This window comes from Glycine soja, chromosome 15, assembly GCF_004193775.1.
Source record: "Glycine soja cultivar W05 chromosome 15, ASM419377v2, whole genome shotgun sequence".
Lineage (NCBI taxonomy): Eukaryota > Viridiplantae > Streptophyta > Magnoliopsida > Fabales > Fabaceae > Glycine > Glycine soja.
In genome coordinates, this window is record NC_041016.1 from 19,514,293 (window position 1) to 19,531,922 (window position 17,630).

At 30.4% G+C, this 17,630-nt stretch overlaps 2 protein-coding genes and 1 long non-coding RNA gene across 3 annotated transcripts; all 3 read left to right on the top strand.

Moving 5' to 3' along the window:
• The first annotated feature begins 2,463 nt into the window (after nucleotides 1–2,463).
• LOC114385932 (protein VAC14 homolog) lies at nucleotides 2,464–3,743 on the top strand. The gene is made up of 5 exons (XM_028345961.1): nucleotides 2,464–2,544; nucleotides 2,865–3,044; nucleotides 3,235–3,342; nucleotides 3,481–3,572; nucleotides 3,713–3,743. Exons 1-5 carry the CDS (start codon nucleotides 2,464–2,466, stop codon nucleotides 3,741–3,743), a joined length of 492 nt encoding a protein of 163 aa, XP_028201762.1.
• Nucleotides 3,744–7,728: 3,985 nt separating this feature from the next.
• On the top strand, nucleotides 7,729–9,158 carry LOC114387807 (heterogeneous nuclear ribonucleoprotein Q-like). Its single transcript, XM_028348013.1, has 3 exons — nucleotides 7,729–8,568; nucleotides 8,646–8,756; nucleotides 8,953–9,158. Exons 1-3 carry the CDS (start codon nucleotides 8,461–8,463, stop codon nucleotides 9,016–9,018), a joined length of 285 nt encoding a protein of 94 aa, XP_028203814.1. The 5' UTR covers nucleotides 7,729–8,460; the 3' UTR covers nucleotides 9,019–9,158.
• Nucleotides 9,159–11,274: 2,116 nt separating this feature from the next.
• Nucleotides 11,275–13,601, top strand: LOC114387808. Its single transcript, XR_003661413.1, has 4 exons — nucleotides 11,275–11,457; nucleotides 12,544–12,717; nucleotides 13,009–13,165; nucleotides 13,261–13,601. It is a non-coding gene; the product is annotated as an uncharacterized LOC114387808 (long non-coding RNA).
• Nucleotides 13,602–17,630: the final 4,029 nt, after the last annotated feature.

Here is a 17,630-nt window from a genome sequence, read left to right on the forward strand (position 1 = left end):
AGAAAGTGTAGGTTCCTATTTAGGAACCAGTGTTAAATTGTAGCGCAATATGTTGTACGTATTTAAGACACGAGTGTGAGGTCGTGGGTATTGTATAATTCACTAGCAGTGTTTGTGTGCTAAAATGATTTTAGGGGTTGGACCTGATTCAGGAGGGAGAGACCCTGACGGAATCTTCGGAGTGTAGGCCTTGGGGGTCATCAGGTTTGAGTGCTCCTTTAGGCCTATGCTGATCCCATATGGTTGGAGCATTCTCGCAAAACATCGTGACCCTGACTGGTCTCCCTATGATCTTACTTAGTGAGAGTGATCTGGAAAACCCATTGGGTGGTATGTCTTGTTATGTACTCCTAAGCGCCCCTGGGTGGTTTTTCACTGACATGGTACCACATTGCATGTAGGCTTGAGTCTTAGCATAATTGTCTCATGCGCTTGCTAATTGTTTATTATGAAATTGAGGTGTTATTATGTCTTGATCAGAGCGTGTGATTCTTGTGTAATGTGATTGATGATTGAAAAGTGTGATTGATGGATGAAAAGTGAACTTTGAATGACAAAGTGGTGGAATTACGTGAATTACGTGAATTACGTGTAAAGTAAGTTTTATTTGGTTTATATGATATGTATATCTAGTTGTCTTGTTTCTCTATTAGTTAGGAATGTGATAACTCACTCCCAGTTTGTTGTTTGTGTTTGGATCCTGTGATGATCTTGAACTTTGTGTTCGGGGGAGCAGATGACTAGGTGAACTGCTTTAAGGAATATTGTGTTGAAGGACGTCGGGACACAACGCTCTGATAAGATGTGACATTGGGATATAAGTTTTTTTTGTTAATTTTATGATGTTAGTCTACTTTATTTCACCTCAGAGATTTAACAAAATATTTTTGTAAATTTTGACGGCCTTATTTTGAGCCGAATATGTTTTTAATGAGTTTTATTTGGTAATTGAAGTGAATGTGAACCTTTTACCCATGTGATTTTGTTTACCAATATATGTTATTTATTTATATATATGTCGGGGTAGAGGGTGTCACAATTTGTACTATAAGAATTTTAAAATTTTAGAGTTTTTAACTCATATTGTTCTCTTTTAAATCATTTTTTTCGTTTTTCAAAAAGTATAATTAAATTAAATAAACTTATATTGTTTAAATCAATATTCTAATATTTAATTTTTTTATTAATAATGTTATTTTAAAAAAAAATTACAATTTACTATTTTTATGAACATTTGTTTTGTGACCAAATATTTTAAATAAAAATAGAAAATAAAAATGTATTTATTCATTAAAAGAAATATTTTAACATTAAATAAAATAATAAGAAAAATTAGCATTTCAAGTTTCATAATAATTAAGAAGATAAATATGTTATTTATTGTTTGTAAGAATGTTTAAATACATAATAAAAGTGTAAAAGAATTTTTTTTAATTGAATAAAAGTATTTAAAGAATTTTTTAATAAATTAGTGAGAATAAAATTTAAAAGAGAAAAAAATAGTAGTTTATAAGCTAGTTTATTTTCCATAAGTTATTTTGACTAGCTTATAAAAACAAGTTACTTGAAGTACTTATGAAAAATAAGCTTTGTGTATTAAATAAGTTGGTCAAAATAACTTATAAGTTAGGCAAATGAGTTTTTAAGCTCCTCAAAAGCCTTACTTATCAGCTATCCACTAACTTATGAGCTAGTTTTACACCTTTACGAAACACATTGGTGAAATTAACTACTCCTTTCAGTCTCAAATACAAAAAACAATTAATTCACACTAACTAAGAAATTTGTAGTTAACTACATTTAATCGCATCAATTTCAGTTTAAAATTAAGTTTTCCCCAACTTATCCTTCATTAAAACTTGGTATCAAGAATAAAAAAGTATTTAAAACTAAAACTCTAATTAAATGAAAGATATCTTAGAGATAATAACATTAAATAAAGTAAAATTATTTTAAATTTTCTTATATTTGAGACCATGACAAAAAAATCTTTTATATTTTTGAGATCGAAGATAATAACTTATAAGTTAATAGAGGGGCTCATAACTTACATAAGTTCCTTGTCAAACACACTAATGCCTTTGGTTATTCACCCTACTACAAAAACGCTATTCTACGATGGTCGAATACGGCCTACAACGATGGTGGATGACCGTTGTAGATTCCAACATCGTGGAATGTCGAAACCTTCAACGACGGTGCAACAATGACCGTCTTAGAAGTCGCAGTTTTCAACGATCTTCCTAAAGCAACACCATCTTAGAGGTTACAACTTTCAAAGACAGTGCTGACATCAGCACGTCTTAGAAGGTCAGCATTCTAAGATGATGCTGATGTAAGCACCGTCTTTGAATGCTGACCTTCTAAGACGTGCTGATCTCAGCACCCTCTTAGAATGCTACCTTTCAAAGACGGTGCTAATGTAAGCACCATCTTTGAATGCTGACCTTCTAAAACGTGCTGATGTCAGCATCGTCTTTGAATGCTGACCTTCTAAGACGTGCTGATATAAGCACCGTCTTAGAAGGTGTACCTTTCAAAGAAGTGCTTACATTAGCACCATTATTGAATAAAAAAAATTAATTATTTTTATTTGTTCTGATTGATATCCCATCAAAAAAAATAAAAATAATGAAAAATATTAACAATTATTATCAAAATGTATTTAATTCATTTAAATAATAATTGTACCTAATCATTTGTAACGTGAAGAATGGTCATTATCCCTTTTTTTATGGTTTCCCCATTTCTGCTGTACAAGTAAAACTTATTGCAGCCATTGTCCATTTTTTTTATCTTTCCCCTAATCCATCTTTTAGGGTTGATATACCTGTTAGCTTGTGCTTGTATTGATTAATTAACAGAGTTGTGGTTCATTTTCAACTACTACTTTGACACAAAAGCAAAGTTTTTTGTTCATTTATCATTTTCTGACTCGAGCAGTGCTACTCTTGAAGTCTGTAGATTATGGTCGCATGGCTGAAATCCTGGTACATAGGGCAGGTTCTCCAGATGAATTCACTAGGCTAACAACTATCACATGGGTAAGTGGTACTACAATTCTTTGACTTGATAGTAAACCATTTGCTCTTATAATACTTTATGCTTAGGATTGGCATCTATTCAAAGCTAAAAAAAATTTCTATATCAAAAAGAAAAATGATTAGTTACTATTTTGTGATTCATTTGCTTTTTATTTAAATTTAAATAATGTTTGTGTTCTCATTTTTACAGATAAATGAGTTTGTCAAGCTTGGTGGAGACCAGCTTGTTCCATATTATGCTGACATTCTTGGAGCCATTTTGCCTTGTATAGCAGATAAAGAAGAGAAAATTAGAGTTGTAGGTTCTCTTGAGAATTTTTTTTTTCTTTCCTCATCTATTGTTTTGCTTTATGTTTTTTTTATAGCTTTTTTTTAATGACATTGCTTCCTTCCATTTAATCTATAAATTTGAAATTATCTATCGCTTATATGTTAGGTTGCTCGTGAAACCAATGAAGAGCTACGTGCCCTCAAGGCAGATCCAGCTGAAGCGTTTGATGTAGGAGCAATCTTGTCCATTGCCAGGAGGTATGGTTTTTCTTTCTAGGGTGGTTTGACTACTGTAGAAGCTATTGAAAAATGATTGAGGGTCCTTTGTATTTAGCCAAGTACTCTATTTTGCACTGATTATTCTGTAGAATGATTTTTGGGATGGTTTGACTGACCAGGCAATTATCTAGTGAACTGGAGGCTACTTGAATCGAAGCTTTGCACTGGATATCAACCCTTTTAAACAAATATCGTACCGAGGTGACTAGATTGCTATTTTTGTTTACCTGAAATGCTCTCTAAAAGCATGCAGAACAAGGTAAGAATGTAGGAATTTCCCTTTTGTTAGTGAGTTGGCATTGCTTTATGGGAAAACATGTTAATAACAGTCTTTTGAATTTTATTTGTCCAGTCTGAATGTACACCTCACGAATCAAGGGAACCTTCTGGACGTGATCAAGAGACTAACGACAAAGCTGATACTGAGGTGATGAAATTTCACAAATATATATGCTTGGAACGCATCATTTTACAATTCATCAACCCATCTCTAAATAGGATGAGTTATATTTCCCAATTTAGTTGTCTATTTCACATTTTGTATTGAATATATATCCACATTGTAGGTGCACAAATATGAGATTATGAATACAATCTACGTTGTACAAATTCTTTTACCATTCACTTGGAAGGGAAAATCCTTGTATTTATGCTCTCATCACAGTACTAGGTTTTGGTAAATCCTTGTAAATCTCAGTACTAAGGGCACTAATTTTTTTAAAAAGTATAGAGTTTTATTATTAAACTTGTAATTTTTTATTATTATTGAATTTTGATTAGTTTAGAGTGCACAATTGGTGCTCACCTCCCGAATACAAAGTGGAAAAAAGAAACAAAACACCTCCCTTTATAATAGCTGTAGTAATGACATTGCTAGCAAGCTTCTTTATATTTATTATTTTATTTGGTCTTTGTTCATATTATACCTGCTTGGATCTCTCAAAGTTCTGCCATATATGCTTTCTCATCATCATTTTGCAATCTATTTATTATCCTTGTGCTCATATATATATATACACATACAAAGCTTTCATTATAATTTCTGGTTGTAGAAACTTTGCTGCAGTATGTTTAGTCTGTAAGCTTGTATCTTATTTTAATGGTTGTGTTATTCTAATGTTCCTCAATAATGTTAGATGAATTCAATTTAAAAAGAAATTCTATTGTGTAGACTGAAATTTTATATTTGTGGAAGTGGAAGTCTCTGTCAATTTAATTGTATTCCTATCATAATCCTATATCTTACTTTAATTTCTTTTTTTTTTTCTCAGACTGTATATGAGCCTCTTCTATATATGTATATTGTTTTTTTCCAAGTGACACTCTTTCTGATATAGGGCTTTACTTGCTATAAGGTCAGAACCTGTCGTTTCACTTTCATGGTTGAATACTCACTTTTTTCATTTTTTTTTCTCATATTAGTAGTCAAATTTATGTATACATGCTATGATTTAAATTTCATTCATTTTTTGGTGCTTTTGTTTGGATTGAGTAATTTAATTTCATCCAAAGGTATAGAGACACTAACCAATGCACCATTTGCAAACCTGACTAGGACAGTCATAACAATGGCATAGGCTGCTAGTTCAGTTGACCCAATATGCCCAATGAAGGATTGACTAACCACCATGATTCCAAACGTTGAAAACCTTGTGAATATGGCAGGGCCTGCTACCACCCACATCTTCTTGCTTTCTTCCCATGCCCTTTTCCTCAATGACTCTTCCTTTTCAACACTCTGTTTATAGCACAAATTTATCGTCAAATTTATATTAGATATACTTTTTTAAAAAAAGAGATCCAAAAAACATCTTTCCAGCAACGCAAGGCTTTTGTGTTCAGATAATGTTGTCACAACTACAAGAGTAGAACATCTTTCCAGCAAGCATTTTAGTGAAGTGTTTCCAATCACTGCACATAAGTAATTGATTTGTTAACTGAACGAAGCAAACCAAACTTGGGACAAATCCTGTTGAAAGCTTGAGACTAACTATTTATCTTAAAATAAAACTATAATTAAGCACTAAGTAAGATTATCAAAAGTAATGCTCGACGTAGGTTAATTAAAACATACCTATCAACACTGAAAGGTTTGTCAATATGAAAGAGGCACAATAGTGATACTGATACAATGGGAGGCATCTATTCCTCATAAATGATGCCTTCTTCAAGATCTTCACCATCCAAATCATCGTCATCCTCATTTGGTGATGAATCCAACAGCTCCTTGTTTTGGCTCTTGTCATTCTTTAATTTATCTAATATACCAATAACCTGAAAATATGAAGCAGTGAGGTGGAGCTAGGAAAGCAATGATACTCGCTGGAATCATAGCCGGAGCCGAAGTCTTCTTCGATGACCAACACCTTCATTTCACAAACCTCCGCCAGAGTCTCCGCCACCACTGGCAGTGAAGATGGAGACGGAGAATCTCTTTGCGGCGGCGTGAAGTTTGTTAATGCGTTAGGGCCACGAAGATGAATTAGGACATTGTAGTAAACCATAGTAGCTTCTTCGGCAGTGTCATAGGTTCGCAACCAGAGATGCACTCATCTTGCCAGATTCTGAACCTCCGCCACCCATTTCCCCCACAGTCGCTGCCGAACACCGTGGAACTTCTTCTCAGAGGAGGGATCTATGATTTTCTTCCTCATCTCACATGAGGCATCTGAGGAAACCAAATGCCTCAACACAGCCAAATGCGGAACGCCAAACACACACATCTGAGAAGAATGCAGCGTAAAGGATGGATTAGGGATTTTGAAATTGTGTGAAGAGTGAAGGAGCGTCTGAGTGTGAGAAGAAAGAGAGAGAGAGTGACCAGAACTCAATTACTACGGTTTTTGAATAACCGTACTTAAATTCAAAATTTTAATTTACATAATTACAATACTGCCACTATGTCATTTTCAAAGACGGGTCTATGCCGACCGTAGTTATTAATGCGTCGTAATTTATTATTATTGTAGTAGTGTCACATTAAAAAAAAACATCAATTTCTTGGTATGTGAATCCTCTGAATTTTTTTAATCCTCTGATTTTTGCACGAAAGATAAATCTCTAATTTAATTCATATGAAAATTGGGGCATATTTAGCAAAACTAGTCTTGGTGAAATTATTGGATTCAGACACCTTTGGGGGTGAGAATACTAACCTGAGATTAGAATACTCAGGACAACATTTATATAGGCAACAATATTGGATTTAGGAACTAATTATGTCTACATGGTTAATTTTTTGTTAAATAATTTAGAACCTTAGAAACATTTTTTAATCTAAGTAAAGTCTCATCTCAAATCTCATCTAATAATTAACATAAATATGGCCGTGACATGTAACTGATTTATATAAATTAACAAAGAAAATGTATAAAATAGTCAAATAAAAATAAAAAAATAAAAAACGTAGGATGTACAGTAGTCATGTTTTGTTTTTTATTTTTATTTAACTACTGAAGATATTTTCCTGTTTCAAATTTATAAAAATTAATATAAATTATCTGTTACCTTTCTGTCAAGTATTAGATGGAATTTTTGAATGGGGAAATTAATTTGAACATTTGAAAACCCATAGGAGTTAAATGAAAATAATTAAAACTAAAGAGATAAAAAAATGCAATTAAATCTAATAATGTATACTATCTACAATATATCTATATATATATATATATATCTATATATATATATATATATATATATATATATATATATATATATATATATAAAAGAATTTTATTCCATGGGATGATGTCACGTGATACTTTCATATTCATTCCCTCCAAATAATTCAATTAATATATATTTTATAATTATTCTATTGTATTCTATTTCCAATAGTATATAACAATTCTATAAATTGAAATACTTAGATTTTATATTTATTTTATTTTTCAATCTTATATAATAAATATAAGAACCGTCATTACTAGAAAAATTAATTTTTACAACGCTGATTTCAAGTCGGTTGATAAACAAGCGTCTTAGAAAGAAATGCGGTGGTATTTTTATAAATAAATACAATCATTCTAAGACTGTTTAGCAAAAACCGTCTTAGAAGATTTTCTATTGTTTTTAAATATCTTCCTCTACTCTCTCGCGCCTCTCTTTATTCTCACTCTCCCTTTCACTCTCTATGCCAACCTCTCGCATTTTTGTGCTAGGTTTTCTGCATCTTCCATCTCCTCCTCCTTCTTCGCCAACCTCGAAAATTGGATTCTTCTTCTTCAGCACGGATTCATTTACATACTTGAACAAAGATCTCATCTCACTTCTCAAAGATTCTCACCAGTGATTAGTGATGGCTCAGCCGCTTGTGAAGAAAGATGATGACCGCGACGACGAAGGTGCACTTCCCCTTTCGTAATTTGATATGCTTTCTCTCTCATTCGCCCTTTGCATTTTCATTTCTCTCCGTTGTTGTTGCCATTTCCATTATCGAATCAATCTCTTTTGCTTTCAGATCCGTGTTTCATTTCCATTTCCGAATGCTACAGTAGGGTTCGCCTAGTTAGATTTCTCAATTCTCAACATCCTTGTATTAGATCTTATGTTTCTCCTCTCTGACTTCCCTAACTCTCTTTCTCGTTTTATTCCTTTTCGCTTGTGAATACTTGAATTGATCATTCGCAATGCTGATCGTGGAATAAGTTTCCGGTGATTACTTGATAGTGCTAGATTTTTTAAAATCTTTGTTGTGATTTTCTTTTTTCTTTGGTTCCGAGTCAGGGTAATACCTATTGGTGATATTCTTGAGGTCAAAGCCTTGACGAATTGCTCTAATGATGTTATAAACCTGTCCCTTTCTGTAGGTGGGGAAAATTAGGATTGTTGTTAAAAAATATTCATTTTTAATTTTCAAGTGCGATTAATGAAAGACAGGGACACTGGAGAACACAAGGGTTATTCCTTTGTGGCTTTTAAAACAAAAGAGGTAGCACAAAAGGCTATTGAGGAGATACATAGCAAGGAATTTAAGGTATTTACAATGCTTCCTAAAAGTTTCTTCCTTTTGTTTCTCACTTTAATCTTTTTTTTATTGTTGAATAATAATAGGGTTGTCAACGACATGGGTCTTCTACTAAGAAGAACAAAGAGTACCAAGAGAAGCTACCCGTTGTTGTGCTTAGGGTAGAGGAAATTATTTACTCTAAAGCCAATTCCGAGGTAGCCTTCCTTCTTCTTCGTTTCTTGCTTGCTTGTGTACTCAACTATTTTATTTTATGGTTTGCAAAACAAAAAAGGAAAATAAAAATGACTTGAGGTTATTTTATTTCTTGAGGAGGTGGAAAGAGAAGTATCATGAGCATTAAAAAAAACTTTTTTAGTGTTTAATAAATAATAAATTTGTTTTTTTGGGTAGGCTGAATACATGGACCTTACAACACTTTTGGAGAGAACAAATGATGCTATTGATACAATAGTTTGACGTGATGAGCATACAAAAACTGGAGAGTATTTGCGCCCTTGTATCAAAGATAGTGTTTTACTTTACTCAACTCTTATTATATCAAGTTGCACCATTTCTGTTTAGTTTGTTTCATTTAACCAAAGGAGTAGCAACTTAAGGGAAAAAAATAAAAAAGGTTGCAACTTTTGTTCATTCATATCAAGAATTAACAAATAAAAGGGAGAAAAACTTTTTCACAGTCTTCAATTTTTACGATCTCATGCACTCATTATTTCATGCTAAAAATAGAGTAGGAAAATCTTTTCTTTTCCAGCACCAACAGGTGGAATTGCACTTGGTAAGTAGTATTATAAAAATTAAGTGTAAAAAAATGCTTTCTTTTAACACTTTGTTTGGTATGAATAGAATTAGAAGGAACTTTAAAAGAAAAGTAGAGAAAAAAAAACTTTTCCCTTGTTTGGTTTTCTGATTATAGAGGAAAAAGTGTTTATTTTGTGTGAGTCATGTCTTAAAATGTGTTTCTCCCAATATGGTAGAAAAATAAAAGACTAGCATTTTTAGATTAAATTAAAAGGACTAGTATCATTTATGTAGAGGTGGTAAAATGTGCAGCTCTACACCCCAGTGGTTCAAATGATGCTGACAAAAAAAAAGTGGTTCAAATGATATGAATGAAGGTATGGATCAGAATTCCTTAAGATATTGACGAGAACGTACATATTTCTTCTGTCTATTATATATGTTTCAATATCATCTTACAAACATATTGATTTGTCAAACAAGTTTCAAGTCTTATGATCCATTTCGTCTCTAACCCTATATATTTTCTCGTTGTTTGAACTCTGTTACCGAAATGGTTTTTGGGTGGTGTTCTAGCTAGGTGTGTAAGAAGCCTGGTGAAGAGGGAGCAAGGGATATTTCAGGGATAGAGGAGCCTGTAATAACCAAGGTTCTGATTCCAAGTCTGCTTGATGATTCAAAAGGTGAATCCGGTGCTCCAATAAGTAGTTGTTTTTAGGGATGGAAACCTAAACTCAATGTGCACTATGAGAAGGCGGGGTGCAAAAACGTGGATGATTTTCCTTGTATTCTCTTTTTACCAAGTTTTGGTGTTTGCCCTTTCCATTATGAGAAGCTTGTTCTTGTTTTTTCTTCAGCTTGCAATAAGGTAACTCTTTTATGCTTTTATAGTTCCATAAATATGTTTTATGTTTTGTGTCTCTCTAAGCATTGGGTTTGGGCTGGTATTTGGTGTGTGGAACCAGCATGTTAGCTCTATATGCATTATTTTCTGCAGGCTAAGCTTCTTAAAGTGAAAGTGTTAATTGCTGATAAAGAATATCAGAGTGCTATTGCTGAGTCTGGGTTTCTTCTCAAGGAAGATGAAAATAATTTAGAGGCATTGTTGTTATAAGATCTGTCAATAATATCTTGTCATAAATTTTATTGTAATTATTATTGACGTTAATAAATTTATCATACACAGTCATTTGTGATTGTGTTAAATTCTTTTAATTACTAGTATCAGTGTATAGTCATTTTTTTATCAAATAAATAAGATATTTGTCTAAAGATATATAGGAAACTAGAATTTGTGATGACATTGATTACTTAAGTATGGATTTAGGAGGAAAACATCAATTTAGTTTTTTTGCACAGTGGGCCTATTTGGTCCTAGGCATTATGAAAAAGGAAATTTAACCCTTGGCCTTAACAATTATCCATGCATTTTGTTCTTGACATTACGAAAAAAGCAATTTAGTCTTTAATTATGGTAATTATTAGTAAATTTGATTCCTAACATCAGGAACCAAATTGACTAATGGTTGTCAAATTCAAGGACCAAGTGATTGAGTTGATATTATATAATGTTAAGAACCAAATTGGATGTAAATTTTAGGGACCTAATTGATTGGTTGCATCAATTTCCGGACTAAATTGATGTCATATTCATCAAAGCAGTTCTTGGTGCTTGCCTTTGATAATCTCAAAAGTGGGAAACTTGTTCCACTATTTGATTTGTTATGTGCTTGTAATCACTGATAATTTTCTTGTTGCTGGAAAGTTCTTCAGGGAATGTACTGTCGGACTCGAAAGTTTGATGAAACAAGCTTGACATTCTCACTGTTGAACAAGTAGCTAAATCAATAAAATCACCAACTACAGGCCTCTGGTTAAATGTTCAAGTAAATGAAAGAGTATTTATTTCTTGTCCTTGTACTGGAATGCATTTTTTGTTTCAAGGCAGGTCCTGAATTTATGCATTTGGGGTCTAACTTTAATCTATGTTGTTTACTTATCATTTTCCTTCTATTTTAAAATACAATGCAGCATGCTTCATTCTTCAAGCAACAGAAATTGAGTGTAGAAAAATTTCTACTATCTCTGTCAACTAAAAGTGTTTCTCTGTTGATGGTGTGTTGTCTGACTTCCCAACTACTGCATCTGCAGCCATAAGTTAGTTTGTTTCCCTTGGGTAGACCTCTAAATATTTCTACACATAAGTGCTTTATAATTATTTTTCAAACTAATGCTACACCTTTAACCCCATCCACCCCCACCCCCCAACTATGTTACCAAGTACAATCTATTAAGATATACTAGTATGAAGTATTCCCTAAATAAAATTTTATGGAATTGATGTTTTTTCATTACAAAATGTAGAGAGAATGCATGCTTTGTACCTTCATTGAGAATTTGGTACTCCCAAAACATAGAGAGAATATTTTTATTCCCAAAACTGAATTTTAAAATGTTTTTTTTCTTTTTATTTTTTTAGTAATTATTTTCCTTTTAACTTTTTTTAAGAACACAAAGAGAATAAAAATAATTAGTAATACATTTATATGTGATATTTAAAAATTATAATTAATTATTATAATTATCAAATATGAACATAATATATAGCTAAATAGCTAGAATAGTTATTGGTAATTACTTGTAATTAATTATGTCCATCCATTGTTTTCAGACATTTTTTTATGTGTTTTTAATTCCTGAAAGTTATACACTCGACTTCATCAATTTAAAAATTATAGGAAGGAAATATTATTTGACCTTTTTCTACACACTTGACTCACATAAATGGTCGTCCCTGTTTGATTTAATTTTTCCCTTTGCTTTGTCACATGTGTTCCCTTTTTTTTGTCATTAGTTACATGTGTTCCTGAAGACCTAAACAACTCAGCTACATTCATAGGTAGTTCCAAACTTCATTTGTGTTCCAAAGCATGTATCTGAAAATAAGTTTTCGGCCAGGTCTTTAATTTTGAACTAAGCATATTTTTTGGAATAAAAATTAAAAAGGGAGGTACACTAAGAAAATAGGGAGGTTTGTATATTAATTGCCTACCTATTTTCTTTCACTTCATTTCAATCAAAGCATGTTCTCAATTCTAATAATCTCATTTCATAACAATGTAAACTTGTAGTTGACCATGTTTCTAACATTTTGCTGAACTGTTAATTGTATATCTAATGTCTCATGCACTTTGGTTTGAAAAGACCTATATTAACTCCTAGGAACTATTTTCTATATTGCAGGGTGTTCTTATTGTAGGCGAGAGGGGTACAGGTAAGACATGTCTAGCATTGGCTATAGTTGCTGAGGCTAAGGTGTTCATTGTTGAAATTAAGGCCCAACAATTGGAGGCTAGGTTGTGGGTTGGACAAAGTGCCTCCAATGTTCGTGAATTGTTTCAGACAACTAGAGATCTGGTTATCTTCTTTAAACCACTTTAATATTTATTTTTTATCTTCTTATCTTTCACTGTTTATATCTCTATAATTGAGTAAAACAAGTTACTAATCACAAGTATAGCTCACAAGATTAAAAAATGTTCTAGATATCTATTAAAATGAACTTCATAATTCATATGGTTCAGTTTCATTTGGCCTTTGTTGTTACTGTGCCTTGATACAATGAAAACAGTCAATTTGTTATGCACTTGTTCTGGTAGTTATATTAGTCAAATACTCAAATTATGTTTATATGTATGTTCATGCCAGCATTCTTGGAACTGGACTAGAATGGCTGGCCAATCACTAACTGGCCCCACTTTGTGGAGGATTTTGACTTGTTTGTTGGTGTACGTGGTACATATATTCATACCAAAAATCAAGGCCATGAAACTTTCATCAATCAACTACTTGTGGAACTTGATGGGTAATATGTAGTTTTTGCTTCTTTTGATTGTCTTAGAATGAAGATATGCTCATATATGTAAGTAATAGCTAACAACTGGTTGTTATTCTATGCAGATTTGAGAAACAAGATGGGGTTGTTTTGATGGCTACTATTAGAAATCTCAAGCAAATTGATGAGGCCTTGCAGAGGCCAGGTCGCATGGATAGAATATTTCATCTTCAAAGACCGACACAAGCTGAGAGAGAAAAAATATTATGTACTTGTCAACAAAAGAAACAATGGATGATCAGTTTATTGATTATGTTGATTGGAAAAAGGTTTATCCTACTTTCTCTTTTTTAAATAGAACACTTTTTTCCCCTAGAAAACAGTGAAAGTTCAACTAGGGGGATGATTCCTATCTAGGAAAGTTGCATTTGACTTTTATCGGTAATTACTTGTTTGTTTTGTTTAAGACGCATGCCTTTTTATTGTTGATTGTGAATATCATGAATTTTGAGTCATTTTTATCATGTTTGAGAATTTTTATGTGTTAGTATTAGATTATATAAATTGTGTAGAAAATTTCACAATTGTAGAAAATTATATAAATGTTTGAAATCCTCTATTGGATTTTGTTATTTCAGTGTATGCATGTGCCTCAATTTTTTTAAAATTTTTAATTTTTTTTAAAAAAAACTCATTCTTAGACTGTTCTTTGAAAAATTGTCTTAAGATGTTTACAATCTAAAATGCTTTTTTGGGAAACCCGTCTTAGAATCCTCAAAATATTTTAATTTTTTTTAAAAAAAAATGCATTCTAACCGTCCTAGAAAATCTATCCTTCTAAGATGGTTTTTAGCTAAGAACCATCATAAAATGATATCCTTCTAAGACGATTTTTAGTTAAGAACCGTCTTAGAATGATACATTTTTGTAAAATGATTTTTATGGAACCGTCATAAAAAGTCGAATGTGTCTTTTGACCAACATAAAAAGCACTTTGTCCAGTATTGCGTGTAAATTAATATGGTATATTTTATTTTATTAAAGTAAAAATATGAAAAATATTTGATTACAAGTATTTTTTTTTAAAATATAGTAATATATAATCAAAATTATTTTAATGTATGGAGTTAGAATAAAAGATCCATATTAAATATAAATATAGTATTAAATACTAATGTTCTTGTTGATTATAGTTTATTGAAATTTGGTTGATATATTGAGTATTTGATTGTTTTAATGAGACATATTTGACTGCATTAATTGTGTTTGATTGATAACTAATTGATTTATTAAATATATTTAGTTTCAAAATTTATTTAATAAAAGACAAACTACCATTTTTTTAGATTACTTAAATCATATAATTTCTTTTATGATTCTACTTTTGATTTTTTTTCTCCTTTTTTATTATTCAATTTTAATAGATCATTAAATAGATAATTCCCACATGTGTAAATGCAATAAAAACTTACACCACTTGGCAATTACCATTTTGTTTAACCATTAATAAGTTCCAAAGTTTTCAATCAATTCCATTTTGATATTTGTTTTATATGTTTACTAGTTAAAAAAAGGTACTATGTGCCTCAATCTTTATTTTTAAAAAAGAAAAAGAAAAAAAAAGGTAGTTATAGAAAGTAGCTGGTGATAGCAGCTTTTTAGGAAAAACGATAGCAATTACATCTTGAAGGTAAAAGAGATAATTGTTTTTATTAATAGCTATAGATTAGTGGAGAGAGGCACTCCATGCCTCTATTTTAACTAAAAAGAAAAAGAAAAAAATAGAAGTAAAAAAAAAAAACTAAGAACATGAGAGTAGTGGGTAGTTGTTAGGAGAAGTAAGAAATGTAAAGAACGAGAATTGTTGAAACTTGCATATTGGAATATCAATGGGCCAAAATAACCATGAACGACTACAATATTATTGGTTTCTTTCTCTTGACCAAATATGTAACCTTGTCTATGAATATATTCTAATTATTAACGAATCCCTCAAATTTTAGGGGGCATGGGGATCATAATTCTTTTAACTTCTAGAGGTATAATGACAGATTGAGAGGCTTTTAAAATCTAGCAAAAGATAAAATTATCTAATGAAATGTGTACACCAAATAAGGGTATTTCCTTTATTATTAGTATTAAATACAATTTACTAATTGGTGTCAATTTATTTTAAAAGAGATCATTTTTAAAAATGAAACAAAGTACAAATTGATGTTAAACACTTATTGATTTGATTGACATTTATTTTACAAACTACCAAATATGTTTTATTGTCACTTAGGTGAGAGATAATGATTGGTCATGAATTTTACCTATTTATCAAGGTAATTTAAAAGTAAATAAATATCACTCAATAAGATATGATATAAATTTAGAATATAATTTTAATTTATAGATAAAATATAATTTATGTTCATCTATCTTTTCAAACCCGTAATTTTAGTCCCCCGATTTTTTTAATTGAGATATTTCTTCTCTACTTTTAATAAAATCACTATTTTATTCATTGTGGTCAACTTCAAACATTGACTGTCTACTCTATTATGAAGTAGCTGATGTTGTTTTAATTGCTTAATTAATTGCTGATAAACTTAATTTATATAGAAATGAATTAAAAGATCCCATAGTCAACATTTGAAATTAGTAGGACTAAAATCGTAAATTTTTTAAAAGTGAAAATAAAGGGATTACAGTCAAAGATTTTTTTAAAAGGTGAAATATTTCAATTTAAAAACGAAGGGACTACAATGAAAGTTTTTTGAAAAGTGACGAATAAATATCTCAATTAAATAGAAGGTATAAAATCAAAAATTTCAGAAAATAATAAGAAAAATTATATTTTAACCTATATTTAAAAATGTGAATATCATTAACATTTTTATATAATATAATTATTATATATTAATAATCTTAATATATCTCCATGCATTGCACAAATTCTTATACTAGTGTATAAATCAATTATAACATATAAGAATCGTTTAGATTTGAATATTCAGATTTAATTTTATTCTATTTTTTGAATTTTATATAGTAGATATAATAACTGTGTAAATCGATATGTTATATTTTTTTGGTCAAAGTAAAAATGTAAAAAATAAGTATTTTTAAATATAGTAATATATAATCAAAATTATTTTTTTATCATTTTACTTTTGATTTTTTCTCCTTTTTTATTTTTTATTTTAAATTACTTTCTAACAAAATATTATGTATAGAATATTTGACAGAATTTATAAATAATTAACAAATTTACCATGAGTATACATTTGGTTTAATTAAATCACTAAATCTTATAAGAATTTTTATTTTATAAAATACCTTAATTTTAATTTACTATTTTTTTTAAAATTATAATTACAATAATAAATTATCGTGTGATCAAAATAATAAATAAATTATTTTTTATTAGCTATAATATATTTAAAACATTGAAACTATGCAATTAATTGTAAATGTAAAACATAAAAACATACGTCCAAACCAAATGTAATTAAACAACTTCACTTAATTTTTTTTTATCTCAAATCAAGTGTGCAAACAAAAATTAAAATAAAAAATAAAATAAATCAACTTTTTTTTTAATAAAATTCAAAAGGAAGCATGAAAACATTACTAAAGTGAAGGAGATCCTACCTATGATAACGCCGTCAATAATAGTAATTTTCTAAAGCATGTGTAGATCTAAAATATATTTAAATACTTATTGAGATATCTACTAACATATATTTTTTAAAAATAAAATAAAATAAAACATATTAATAATTCAAATAATATAAAAAAATATTCCTATAAATTATAAAATGTGAATTTAATAATTATTCATTTAAAGAGAAATAAACGTAAAATTAACTACTTCTGATCTCCCTTGGATCTTGCCTTCAATGAAATGAAAGGGAATAACCATTGAGTCTGACAATTGGTCCATGATTATTCACACAAGTAAAGACAACAAACAAATATTTATGATTTTTTCTTAGGACCAAATTAATGTGTGGTAAACAATAGCTCTATAGTACCAATTCCTATTAATAAAAACCTCAATAGGACCAAATGAAAAGACATGGTGAGAGGATCTTTCGAGAAAAAAAAAGATATGGTGAGAGGAAAAATATAGATATTCTGAAACGGGACACATACATGGTCCATGGCCTTGAACGATGAACATCATTGACATGTGGCACAGTTTGCACACCCACCACCAAATTTAGGTTACACTTTACAGCTTATGCCTTGTGGACCTTGAGTTCACACACAAACGTGAATTTCACAAGATTAATTTGTTGTAGTTGAAGGTTATGCTTAGGGCAAAGTGGTTGGCAATTAAAACCTTTACTTTTCAATTTTCATCAACCAAAAAAGATCATAATTCACTTTTCAAATCTATATCTCATTATTGAGTTTGAGAAACTCAAATATTTGTGACGACAATTTGTTTTCATGTGAACATCATCGCTTCATTACACCTACACCAGGAACATGCTTCTCGTAT